General features: G+C 39.4%; 2 protein-coding genes across 3 annotated transcripts in view; both read right to left on the reverse strand.

The window, feature by feature from the left end:
- The window catches only part of PARG (poly(ADP-ribose) glycohydrolase), a 77,200-nt gene extending 63,206 nt beyond the window's left edge, over positions 1–13,994 (reverse strand). The window contains exons 1-7 of one of the 2 annotated variants that reach the window (XM_082054605.1): positions 13,565–13,994; positions 10,410–10,476; positions 6,919–7,902; positions 4,243–4,426; positions 2,947–3,069; positions 1,591–1,674; positions 464–538 (exon numbers count right to left, since the gene is read on the reverse strand). In XM_082054605.1, the coding sequence (XP_081910731.1) occupies positions 464–538; positions 1,591–1,674; positions 2,947–3,069; positions 4,243–4,426; positions 6,919–7,902; positions 10,410–10,476; positions 13,565–13,736 (1,689 nt within the window). In that variant the 5' untranslated portion in view covers positions 13,737–13,994. Of the gene's footprint in view, positions 1–463; positions 539–1,590; positions 1,675–2,946; positions 3,070–4,242; positions 4,430–6,918; positions 7,903–10,409; positions 10,477–13,564 lie in introns of both variants that reach the window. The other variant, XM_082054604.1, reaches the window with a different exon arrangement.
- Positions 1–14,011, reverse strand: part of NCOA4 (nuclear receptor coactivator 4) — a 397,571-nt gene that overhangs the window by 349,004 nt on the left and 34,556 nt on the right. The window lies entirely within an intron of this gene.

A 14,011-nucleotide genomic window follows, 5' to 3' on the forward strand; every position in this document is an offset into this window, starting at 1 on the left:
GTATCTGCAGTTTAAATTAATCATCTCAGCATACCACAAAATGGTACTACTAGATCAGCAAAGCACAGTCTATACAAACACCACTCTAAGATAACATTAAAGTTGTTTGAAAAAGGAAAAAAGACCAACACTTCTTAAAATCATCACACTGGAAATACTAACACAATTTACTAATACATCTGACTTTCATAACACAGAAAAGTAATTTCTCATCTTACCTTCAGTAACCTTAGTTATTACTGCAGCATGCAAACTACCTGCTTAAGATTTAAAATGCATACAGCTTATTAAAGTATAATTGCCATTTCAGCTGAAGTTACCAGCTAAATAACTGTCCACATAGATTATGACTATAAAACCTTTACTCTTGAAAATGGAAATAAAGCCAAAAGCATTGAGACATACAGTCAAAGCTGTCACCTATATTTTACTGTTCTTCCTATTTTAAATCAACTTGGTTTACCTTCTCACAGAAGTCCGTAAGAGCTGTGAAATCCCATTTCTTGGAATAAGCAACATTGTATCTCAGTATAGCCTCCTATGGAAAGAGCACAACAAAATAAAACTTAGCGATAGTTATTAACAAAAGAAAAACGATTTTCTGAAATTTCCTTTTTGAAGGAACAGTACCATCTAGTGGCTAAAACCTGTCACAGAGTCTACCAAAATCCATAAAACTATTAACATGGTGCAACTCCATGAAACTGAATCTTCTGGTTTAAGTTTAGCATTGAATAAGCTTTAGTCCACAGGTTTTTCCTCCTCGCACAAAATAAAACAAGGTATGTTTGGATCTACCAACAACACACAACAAACATTCCCCACCCACTGCTTGCTCTCTTTAAAAATACCAAAAAAGTGTCCCTCAGCAATATAGTAGTTTTATCAGTTTAGGAATTTAAAGAATGAGAACGACAATAAAATTAAATAAGTCTGTTACAAGAACCAGTACCTTTAAAAATACTCGAGAAAAAATACCAAATATAATACTATTATCAAGAGAATTTTCATTAGTTGCTGGGAGAGCACTATTTATTTGTTTAAGGTTTAGCTGTAGCTTTCGCATCCTCTCATTTCCCTGCCTTTCAGGTATAACCTAAATTATATTATTCTTCATAGAAACATAATAGCAATTCTAAGTTGCTCCAAATCACAATTCATTTAAAGCCAGAGAACTACAAGAGTTATCAACAGGGCATTAGTCTCCAAAATGTACAGGTATTTTTTCAGCAGTTTGAATTGTTGCAATTTTAGTAGAGTACACTGGTGCAAACAGTTACTGTTTCAAAGTCTCTCACCCATCCATCACCTTAGATGCTCCATCTACCACAAACTAGTACACAGAGCTGGATTAACACAGTTTTGTGCAGACTAATAAAAGACAACTCATTTTAATAATGCCTAATAAATTCAACAGTAACACTTAAGACCCATTAACTAGGACCCCTAATCCATTACAGGATCCCTTGAACAGAACAATTTTTTTTTTTAATTTAAACAAATAGGACCCAGCCAGAATCATTAACAGTACATGGAGAGCCTGAATCTACTTACATGTATATAGATTTGATTTCAAACTGACAAGCTTACCTTCAAATCATGTGAGCAAGTAAATTTGTTAAGTAAGGCAGTTTGGATTAGTTCCCATCGACTTCCAGCAGTTCTATCTCCATTCTTCAAAACAAAAATCCCAAATGAAGTCAGATTAAGTTATTCAAAACAGAAAGACACGTTTACTAATAATTGTCTTTTTTAAAATAAAGTTTGCTTTATTTGTGAAGTTTTTCAAAAATAAACTACATTTTTTGAGAAACTGTAAAGTACTTCTGCAATTTCTAGTCCAATGCATTTTGCTCCCTTAAGAGTTCCTTCTTAATGGAAGCAGCTACAAAATTCATAAAGAGCTCTTTTTCACATATGCAACACTCTTCATCATGCTACCTCAAGAACAACAATGTCCAGTACACTCCTCATGAAGAAAGTGGATTTCACAGATAAAGCATGACCACAATTCATAAAATCTGCAATTCAAAATATAAACTGAACTAACTTCATAAAAATGTGATATTAAGAACATTAAGGGCACAGATCATAAAAGCACATTTCTGTCGCTGACTCTTGCATCAACCCAAACCTAAGACATCCTGTAATATTTTTCCTCAACAAAAAAGTATTACTACCCATTGCAAGCAATAATGATATTTCTTGTGAGACTACCACAAGGGCAGAGACAAGTCAACTTGCTTAACTGGCAACAAAGATCTTATCAACACTTTGTCTTTGAAACATCAACGGAATCCATTTTACATATTATCTATAAAACTGATAAATGAAAAGACAGAGTATTTCCTAAAGGCTACTAAAAATTCTCAGTTCCAGATTTACGTATCAATAATCTTTATACAGTTTTCGCTACAGGACCATGCTTCCTCATTCTATTCACCACAGTCTAAAGTATTTCAGTAAGTATGTTTAAGTAAGTCTTGAGCAGCGACAAGAAATACCAGCTCAACAAACCATGCAAGGTCTATTCTAACCTCTCCGCCATTGTTTCAGCAAAACAGCAGTCAGTTGCAAGTCAATCTGTCAGCAATATCTGACAGGATTTTATAATCAGAATGTGGCTATGCATTCATTTACATCTGTTGGCATCCCAAATTGCTTCAAAAGAAAAAATATATAACATAGAAATACATAAGTATAGAAATACATACACCATCAAATCAAGGGCTAGGTAAAATAATTACTAGGAAACAAAAAATAATCTTCTCCTCTGCCTGAAGCGTCATGACCCAGAATCCAGCTTTTCAGAGCAAGCATGTTCACCTGTTTGATTTTCCAATTCCATACATACAGTTTGCCAACTGAGTAAATACAGTAAACTGAAAACTCATCTACCTGTAAACAAACTTATTTGATTACACGACTGTAAATACTTTATCTTACCTCATCCTCTACAGGGTACAAATTTTGTTCTGAGCAGGGCATTTTAACATGTTTGTTGTCCCACAAATCTTTGTATTGACTTGGAAAAGGTTTAGGCACCTCTCCTTCTCTCAGAAGATCTACCTGCAACACAGAAGGAGAGAGAAAAAAAGCTCAGACTACTTTCAAGGTTTAAATGGAAGAAATAAAAAGTAAACAAAAAGATAGTTAAGAAAAGCTCTAATTTACAGCCTCTCTTCTTGAAAAGAACACAGCTACAAACTGACCACATGATGGATACTAAGAAAAAAAATCCACCTGTTACTTTTACTCTCAGGTTATACTTGGTGAAAAGAACACCACCTTAGCATTTGACCTCTTGAAATACACTGAAATAAAAGTAATACATGCAATTATTTAATCTCCAATTATCAACTAAAGACTTCCCCATTTATGAATTTAGGTATCTACATAGTTTCGTCCAGATATTTTCAAAATACAGTTTCAGATGTAGCCATAGTCATGTGCAGAAATAACATCTTTTAACCTAACAGTGAAGATGAGAAATCATTATAGATAAAGCAATATTTCAAGTTTACTCCACAGAATATCAGAAATGTAAAAACAAATAACAATGTTCTTAAAAACTTAATATTTTATGGCTTAATGCTTTTCTGGCAGCACTGATTCTCTCAGAACTTGTATTTAAACTTGATTGGGTTTTCTTTTGTTTGGGATTTACATGTGACCCTACAGGTTTCTGGTCACATGTTTTATTTCAACAACAGTTTGACTGAAGAGTACTCCAAAAGATTGAAGGCAGATATATCAGATTTGATCTAAAATGCAGTGGTAAAATTACGAGAAACTCCTCTTCATTGTCTTTATATCTTTAATATTTTGACCCTGCTGTGTATCTTGAACCCAAACCAAAATATTAATAAAATAACATGAAAATATTGAAGTACAAATTTCACTTGCAGATGCATTTAAATTCCCTCAGTTTACAACTTGGATAAGTCAGTTCACACATATCTATGCAAAACAAACAAAGAAAAAAACCCCAACCAACCAACTTGTTTCTAACAAGCCAGAGGCAGTAAAAACCATTATTATATTTTGTCTGTGTCTTAATATCCTAATTCTGTGTATCAGAGAAGTAAATTTTCAGGAAAACCAGTTGCCCCAGTCTGCTCACAAGGAACGGCGAAAAAAGATTTCCACAGCCTAATAGTATAAAACTAACATTTGGTATTTCATACTATTGAATAATTCAGTAACACATTTCATTTCAGGTAATACACTGAATTATCATACTCTGACGGTCACTGTGTGATTGGCTGAGGGTCGCAGATGAGGAAGACGGGCCCCACATGTTGGCATTCTCCTCATCTCTTCAATTGGTGTCCCAAACCATTTCTTATTAGTTGGAAGAGAAGGTGGCACATATTTAGGAATCTTCCTTCCTGGCCTCTGGGTTTTGAATTCACACTTTTCTTTCCTGCTGTTAAAATAAAATACATTTAAACATTTTGCTTTCACTGAAAAACCTGGTAAGCAAATACATGAACTTCCACTCCAAGGTTACATTTATAACAGAGTCAGTTTATTTGCTAGTCTTTGCTGTGGCCCCAGGCCAAAGCTTAATTTGGGGAAAACCTCCACCAAACCCCTCCTCCTCCCCAGCACACATGATGTCTACCAAAACACTCTGCAGGCTGATAAACACCTTCACAGAACTGCAGTGGATTAGCAAGGCTGGGTTTTCCTCCGCAGACATGCTCTTTCCCAACAGGATCTGTTTATCCAGGAACAGCAGACACACTCATTGGTCTGCATTTGTCAGGATACCCTCTACAGCCCCCTCTCAACTGCTAGAAAGCAAACACATATGCATGCTCACATGCACATACTCTTTCTCCAAACTAAAAACAAAACAAAAACAACACACACACACACAACACAACAAAAAAACCCAACACACACAAAAAAAAAACCAACCAAAATACCACCACCAACAAAACAAAACAAAAAAATCCCACCAACTTCTTAATCATCCTTTCTCACTAGGGTTGTATTTTTCATGCTAGGCATACAATCCTTTCCATGGAAATAGAAATTTAAAAGTAACCCAAAAAAGACCTGCAAAATTCAAATATATGCAAGAGCAGATAAACTAATCCTCTTTAATGATCAAAGGTATTTGCATGGATCTGAGATATTTTGGGAAAGAAAAAACTGAACCTGCTGTATGCTTGATGTAACATACCAGATGTTTCTCATGCAAGAGAAAGTTCTCAAAGTAAAATGCAAAACAAGTTAAAAGCCTGCAATTTGAGGTACTGCTTAGACCTCTGAATTCCCCTTGGTGAACTTATTCCACCCTTGGATAACAATGCTGTCCAACCCATTCGCTGCGTCTGTGCACGTGCCAGTACCTTCCAGGTGCAGCCAGTGCCTCCAGCCTGGCTGATCACACACACGGCAGCCACGCAGGCAGGCGCTGGGCCCAGGCACACTGTACTCAGCGGAGCGCCAAAGGACAGCACTGGCACGCCAGTACTGACGACCAAAACCTGCTTGATATGCCACTGCTTCTGCTTCTTTCCTTGCAAGTTAAGATCTGAGCCACCCTGTTATCTGCTGTAAACCTGGTCTGACAAAAACCAGGAGGAAAGGTTTAACATTTTCTAATTCCCCTCTTAAGCACTACAGACAATACTATTATTTTGCCTGGCACTGAGGTTTACAGTCTTCACATCTTGTTTAGGCCCCAAAAAATAAATAATAATTATCTTAAAAAATTTTACAGCCTCATACTCTACCTTACTAATAATTCTGTAAAGAACTACTACGATTCCCATCCAGCCACACAGCAAAACTTTTGCATGTTTCCCTTCTCAAACACAGATTTATTGTAACACACCATGCTCTAGCACTGACTATTTTTAGCAAATTCTTCATCCATCTATTCTTCCTAAGAACTACCTTCTTTTGTTTTCCAAATCTACTCTCAGCCTACTCATCTCTTAAACTTTCCCAAATGCAAGCTCCTGCCACTCATCAGCTACCCTCTGTCACCCTTCTCTTCCTTGAAAGGCTGAAGGGTTTGTGCTGCTCCTTGCATCCAGAACAGACCTCCCAGGAAAGATGCGCAAAACTACTTTCTTGCCCTGCTGTAACACTTGAGTCTACAGAGATAATTACTTATTACACCAGCACACATAGGCCTCCTGTTTCTGCTTACTCCTTTGCTGTTTATTCACTTCCTCGGCTCCCACTGAAATCTAAGCTCTTCAGAGCAGAGATTATCCTTTTGTCCTTACACAACAGCTGACATACAGAGTCCTGGGTCATGCTCTGGGCCTCTATTCCCATTGCTGTAGTGTGCAATAACCAGCCCTTCTCTCTCCCAGGTTATTAATAAAGCCAATAACAATCCCCCACACTCACATCTCTACAAATGCTTTCAAAAGTTACATTCTTCATGCCTATTTCAATCAAAGCATTAGTAGCACTGATGCTTTAACAAAATAGGCTCGGTATTTTGACAGATTAAACTGGAAAAGAAAAAGAAAAACACCACACACACCACAAAAAAAGTAAGTTTCCTCATGTATTCTGAATGAAATAATTAATGCTAGAGCTACACTCCATAAAGCACTCCTGTACCACCACACATTTTCAGGCATTAAAAATCCCATGCTCTTAAATAACTTATTATCTAATGAAAATCTACTTCCTACAGTGTCTTTAATTCCCAATTTCAACAGAACTCAAATGATTTAAAAATTGCACTAAACAAACATATCCTTTAAAAAACCCCACAAGCAGTCTCATTAAAAATAAGTTACTTCAAGCTTATATCAAAGTTGTCTGTGTCTTAACACACACTTTGTAAAACTCGTTATACAATCCAGCCTCCAAAGTGCTATCACCAAAGTGAAAATTTTCAAGCATGAAAAACAGATGAAGAGGCAGACAGAATGCTACCTTTTCTCCTCTATTTTAGGTATCCTCATGAAGTGAGCGGTGATTTTGGAGTCTCTCTTCACACCCTGTTTTGCACCTTTGCATTCTGATGACAGAGCAGGAGAGATCCCAGATGACTTTGTATGCAGACCATCCTCTTTAACAGAATTATCTGTTTCCTCAAAGCTTTCACAGCCCTTGGCAGAAAAACGTGATTTTCTTGACTCCAGTTCAGCATTCCCATATTGAATTCTGAAACATTTGTTCATGGATTTTGACACACTAACCTCCTCTCGCTCATCAAAAAAAGGACTAGTTTCTTCATCAGCCTCTGACCCATGACAGCTGTTTTTAGAATTATCTACATCCATTGGTGACTCTGGTTCACTTTCTTTCTCAAAAGCAGGTGAATCCCCTGAACTGCTCTGACATTTGCTCAGTTTCCCAGGACCTCCAAGATCAGATACACAAGCATCACAACCAGTATCTGACAGTGGACTTTCTGGAACTACATCTCCTTCTTCTTGTTCACCCGCTAAACAGATAGAATTGTAACTCTTCGGCTTCTGTAAATTGCTTGAAGCCACTTGTCCATCTGTCTCGGTGTCTTTTGAAGAAAGTTTTGTATTTCCCATTTTCAAAGACCTGCCCGATGATAATTTCCTCTCAGTCCAATTGTCACTGCTTTCTTCACAGTCTCTCTGAGCCTGCTTGCCAGTCTTGTGCATCTGATCAATGTTGGCATTTTTAAAGAGGTCTCCAGACTGCATCACCTCCAAAGGCTCTGTGCCTGAGACTGGATCTTTGTCCCCAGCCTCCCAGTTATACATGCTGCCTGTCTGAGGTAAACTTACATGCTTTGCACTAACTTCCACAGATATTTTTGAACAATTTTGCTGGCAAACATTCTCTAGCTTTTTCACATCATGCTCACAAAAGTTCTCTTTTTTAATAGAAGTCATCTTGGGATTCGCTTCAGTATTGTTATTAATTTTGCTGTGTAAGCTGTGGAGGAGAAGCAAGGGAATTTAATGTCTTATTTCCAAATGAATTTCTGTCTATATTTACACTTTTTTAAAAAAATGAATTATTATAAACATGCAATTTTACCCATAACACTCTGTAAGCAAGCACTATCAGGATCAACAAAGGAATGTAGCTCAGTAACAACCTATTATATTTCCATTTAAGGGCTTTAAAGGATGATGACCCTAGAAATGCTTACCTTAGAAATCTATTCCAGTGATTCATTATTCTTATTTTCAAATCTAAAGAATATTAAGCTATTATGTAGTTACGTTTTTCAGATGAAAAAAGTTGGAAGTCATGATAAAGTCCTCCTTAACTTTCATTTTAATCAGTTAGATACAGTAAGCAAGGAAATATAATGAATGGCTTTGTAACCATTCCCTCAGAGCTAAAAATTCATGTTTTAGAAGAGCAGGACACAGTATTCCATAGTCTCAAAAACACCATATTACTTCCTTTCATAAGCAGGCCATGACTTCCAAAAAAACACAACACAAAAGCATAAGAGTAACATATTTTTAGAACTGGCAATAAAAAGACACATTAAATCAATTATTATTTTTAAAGAAAAAAATAACCTAATTTGCCCTGTGCTGTCCTACACAAAGAACGGAAAGAAACGTGTTCTAACAGCTACACAGGGAAATTAAACTAGTTTGTATGAACAGCTAAGACTTTTCAAGAGGACATTGGAAAGTCATTTCACACATACTGATTTTTGTGTCAGTGTACTGATAAAGAAAAATACTTAGATGCCATATGAATATTAAGAAAACCTGGTTAGTCTTGGTGAATATATCACCCTGAGCAACACCTTCTCCTGAATGTATTGTTACTTCATATATAACCAATGCAAACTAAGCACGCTAAACTCTGTATATCTGGTCATCACCCAGTTTCCCACCTACACGAAATAGGAAAATACACATTTAATACACAATCCTAAATTTGACACCTGAACATCTTAATAGATTCCTGAAGGCATTAATTGTCTCCATGAATTATAAGAGATCCTCTTCTAAAATAGTACTCTGGATAAAGAGATAGAGTTCACACTTTCAACACTACAGGGTGTTCTTGCAACGGATAACAGCTTGGAATTTCACCCATTGGAAGATTATTTGAAAACAAAAGGATTTTAGAGGTTTTATGTTATGATAATTTAACTCCACATCTATGCATTTGATCCTGCACTGAAAATTTTGATGAACAAAAACAAAAGTTATGTTACTGCTGCCATGTCGATAAATGACTGTTTAAATATATTGACAACATCTGTTGTCAAGATAATAAATCTAATCTAACACAGTGTTCAAGTACAAACAAATTAAAATTATCATGTTAACTGCAAAAGAAAGGCACATTAAGTGCTTACATTGCTAACCTGCTTCTTAAAACTGACTAGGCTATATAATCCGCCAGCAAGGCTGGAGGAGGGCATATAATAGCAATATTCTAAAGGGAATCTTAATGAAAATAAATAAATAAATAAATAAATATATATATATATATATTCACTCCCTCCTTAAGCTTCCTCTTAATATCTTTGCTTTACTGAAACCTGTGAGCCTGCAACTGAGCCCTGTGTACTTCTGTATTAATCACTATCACAGGTTTTTCTGGTTATTTTAACACTGCTATGGATCCCAATTTCTATTTATTAACAAACATCAATGAAAAATAAGCCAGCATATTTACAACTGTAATTACAAAAAAATGATATCTGATACTCCTCTACACCAGCTAGTTAAGCTCTTAGGAGTTAAATTTCAAGGCTGCCTTGCAAACATTGCTCCAGACAGACTACATCAGCAGAAAATATCAAACTGTACCTGGTGCCATTCAGCAGCAGAACTTTTATAACATCTTTCACAAAATAACCTGGATGTACATTTGAGCACCTGTAAATTCTGGTACAAATTAAATCAAGTTGCACGTGCTTATTCTGTGACCACAACAAGACGAACCAAAACAGACTTTTGTCTGTAAATTAACAACAGAACTGTGAGTTGAACGCAGGACCAACAGCCAAAATCTGTAACGGTTATTGCCCTACATTAAACAAAAATAAAATCAGAGCTGTTGACTAAGGACATAGTATGATATTACAGCCAACTCGCTCTAGTGGTTGGCTGCCACTGGGAGCAGCAGTCGCACTTTGCCTTCCCTCCTTGCAAGTTCCCACCTTTTCCTTTGCAGGAGCAGAAGAATTTATTCACCTATGGAGCAAGGTGCTTCAGGAAGTTAAGGCAGCAAAAAAGTTTGGTTTTGTGGGATTAGAGGGGAGGGATGGGGAACTAGTCAGCTTTTTGCAGTACAAGTCTGTCAGTTAGTGACACTCAAGAGGAAGCGTCAAGGTAAGGGAAGCTGCAGAAATGCAGTTGTCTTTTTGACAGCAGCTGGCACTGGGAACCTGCACTTCTAGTTCCCCATAGGCCCACCCAAAGAACACAACTTTTGAGTAGAAATGCTGGGCATTTTACCTTTTGGAATCAGTTGTCTTGGGTCCTTTATTCTCCAACCAAGTGGTAATTGTCCGTTGCTTGCAAACTGAAAAAACAAAGTTCACTACATTATTAAATGAAACATGACAAAACTGCAACATGATTGCATATGAGTGAGACAACTTGTACTAGATGAAGATAAAAACACCTCATCTTTACCACAGGGAGCATAGGGAGCATCCAGACACTAATACTCTTAAAAGTACATGTGATGCAGTATTTAATTCGTATCAGTCAGCAGCTGTAGCTTCTGTAATAACCTTTATAAATGCTAGGATTGGTGTGTGGTGCTTTTTTTTTTTTTCCATCCAAGATTTTCTACGGTTAAAACCACAGTGAACCTCTAGATTAAGAAAAAAAAAAAAAGGCAACTGGAACTTCCCAGCTCCAACTATCACCTTTAATTGCCGTGAAAGACCTCTGCTGAATTTTGAATGAACAGGCAACGTGACATATCTCAAAACAAGCAAACAAAACCTAACAAAAAACAACAACAAAACCACAACACCTTGAAAAAACAAAACAAAACAACTAGCAACAAGGCATCTTAGAAGACCCAGCTGAGAACTTTATCTGTAGGTAGCATACTGTGAAACATGAGGCTTAATATAAAGACTGTACACATTTGAAGTGACAAGTGATGAGAAAAGGTGTTTTTCTTTTCCTCTCTATCCATAAGCAATTTCTAAAGCCTATCAGTTCTAAACAGTTCTAAAGCCTATCATTCCCTAAACAGCAACCAAATGTGAAGGACACATTTTTTCAGATTTACTACCAAGGATACAGCTCCAGTGAATGTCATCAGCCTTATCTTGGTGATGCTGCAGTTCAGACAACCTTTCAATAGAACAGCAGCACATGAAATAATTATGCAGAGACTTAAAAGGCAGAATAGGAAGAAAAAACTCAAAGCGGCTATTTCACAACTGGAAAGTAATCTCAATTAGTATAAGAAAGGTTTTTTTGGTTTTGCTTTGTTGTTACTTAAAGGTAATTCTGAAAAATTGGCAACTGTCTTCAGTTTCCTTTATTTACATTTGCCAAGAGAAGTTACCTACCTGCCACTGCTGACTGCAAGGTGTTTACTCACTGCTTTCACTGGGTAAGTAAAATCTGTAGTTTCTCCATTGCTACAGTAGTTTTGCAGAACTTAAAAACCAGTACAGCAGATCTGGCTATTCTGATTAACAGTCACTACTGAAAGACTCAGCATTTTACTGCAAATCGGGGTTGTGTAACTTGTAGCACAAGCCACAGGACATGGTTTCATAAAAGCTTTCCCCAACATTCAAGGCCTTGAACAATTTCCCACAGCTGGTTATCAAATATCCTCATCAAAAGTACAGAATTTCTAGAATGAAAAAAGGAATCTCCAGAAAATATTTAAGTCATTTTAAGTTCTTCTGAAACAGCACAAACAATAGTGCAAAATTGCCATCATGTGACCAGGTCATCAGGGAGTGATGCCAAGTTGTATGTAGATCAAGCACACAAAGATACCTGTGCCATACTCAGCCATTCAATTCTGCATCAAATGCTCAGCTTCACCCCATTCAGACAAAAATAACAGCTTGATGGATTTCATGAACAAAAATATTTCTAAAGATTACCTAAAAAGTACATTAGTCATTCTGTTTACCAAATTCCACTTTCTTATATTTGAAATGTTAACCCAAATTGCCTACAGGAAAAGGGAAAGAAGCAGACAGAAAAAAAACCTGAAGAGACATGTTAAAACATGGGATGAATAAACCTCTCCAAAGGCAGCTGACTACCTCTTGAGGTATAAACTTGCATTTATGAAGGAATACTTATTCATTAACATAATAAATATAAATTATAGCAGCAGCACAGAACAAAATGGCTTTAGTCTGTATTTTCCCATCTCACTAGCCACTTAGACCCTATAACCAATACAACACATAGTACTTTTCTTTAATACTACTAAAATCTTTTTGCTACAGATAAGGTGATAAAAACATAAGAGGCACAAAAAGTCAACATGTGCTTGCATTCAGTCTATAAAATAAAAACAGACTTTGTTGTTTTTTTTTTTTAAGTGGTCCCTAAATTTCTATTCAAGATTCCCCAGATCATTCTCATAAAACAAATTTTTCATCAGAATGTACTACAGAGGAAAAATACTGAATTTTTAGAAGATTCGTATTTATCACTTTGTAGGAGTGCATACATATAAGGTCAAACTCAAAGGTGCCTCTCAGTTACTGGTTACTGAGGTTTTACTCATCAACTGAACACCACAGCAAATCTGTTTTTCTTTTCCATCCCTGCATGCCTTTCTATTCCTCAAACAGGTACTTTATTGTGCATTACAATTTTATTTTGACAGTGCTGTCTACACAAAAAAATAGTCTAAGGAAGCCACGTGGGAGCTTTTCCCACGCAGCTTCGTCACACTGTAGGAGCACCCCACATGGTCAGCAGCGCCCTGGGCCCGCAGCCACCTGCCCATGTGGGTTCCTGTCATCACCCTCAGCCCTCCTCGCCGTGATAGTCCAGTAGGACACACCGCTGAACGTCATTCATTTCTCTTGCAACAAGTATTTGTACTCGCACACACAAAACACGCCACCTTTAGCAGCTCACCCCTCACTTGGACGGTTGCACTGTGAAGTTTGTAAAGAATCGGGCACGAAGCCAGGATAACGATCCTGTACACCACCGGGCTGGGATCCCCGGGACGGGCTGGCTCCGTGATGCCAACATAGAGCCTGTCCGGGCCCGATGTGGCACGACAGCTCCCGGGAGGCGACGAGCGCGGCACAACCGCCTCCCTCCGTTGAACGCTGCCCTCCCTTCAGCGCATCAGAAGCGCAGCAGAGATGCAATAAGCAGCAGGCAGGGACACCGCAACCCGGCGCATCCCCCGGCCGCCACCCCCCGCCAAGCCCCAGACGCGGCCGCGGCTCCCGCGGCGCCAGCGGGGGCGGGACGGGGCGGTGGGGCCGCCGAGCAGCACTCCGGCCCGGCTGGAGCAAGTTCAGCGTTGCCCAGGCTGTGCTGGCAAAGCCGACCCGTCCCCCGCACCCCGAAACGGCCCCTTTCAGAGGCCCCTTCCACGCCCAACCATCGCCTGGTCGCCCCTCTGTGGCGCAGCCCCGGCCAGTACGAACCTTTGTTCCCCACGGTGCTGGCGAGGCTGCCGCCGCCGGAGCTGCTGCCTCCGGGCCCCTCCTGGCAGGGACCGAGCGGCGGCGGCCGCTCTCCGTGGAAGCCGCCGCCGGGGCTGGCGGAGCTCGGCCGGGCTCTCTTCCGAGGAGGGTCCGGCCCGCAGCCCGCACTCATCCTCGGCGGGCCCGCCTCCGCCCGCCCAGCCCGCCTCAGCCGCGCGGGCCCGCCAGCAGCCGCCGAGCCAAGGCGGCAGCCGCCCCCCGGGGACGGCGCGACGGTGCGGCGGCTCTGCCCCTCCGCATCCTCTGGCCCGCGGCACCGGGCTCGTCCCGCCGACCGCGCCCTCAGCAGGATGCGCGGAAGGAGCGGCGGGGCCGGGGCTGACCCGTGTGCAGCGAAGGCGCCGGGGCAGCTCGCAGCAAAATGGCTCCCCCACCCCCCCTGCCCGC

This window comes from Streptopelia decaocto, assembly GCF_964273445.1.
Source record: "Streptopelia decaocto genome assembly, chromosome: 5".
In the NCBI taxonomy this organism is placed as follows: domain Eukaryota; kingdom Metazoa; phylum Chordata; class Aves; order Columbiformes; family Columbidae; genus Streptopelia; species Streptopelia decaocto.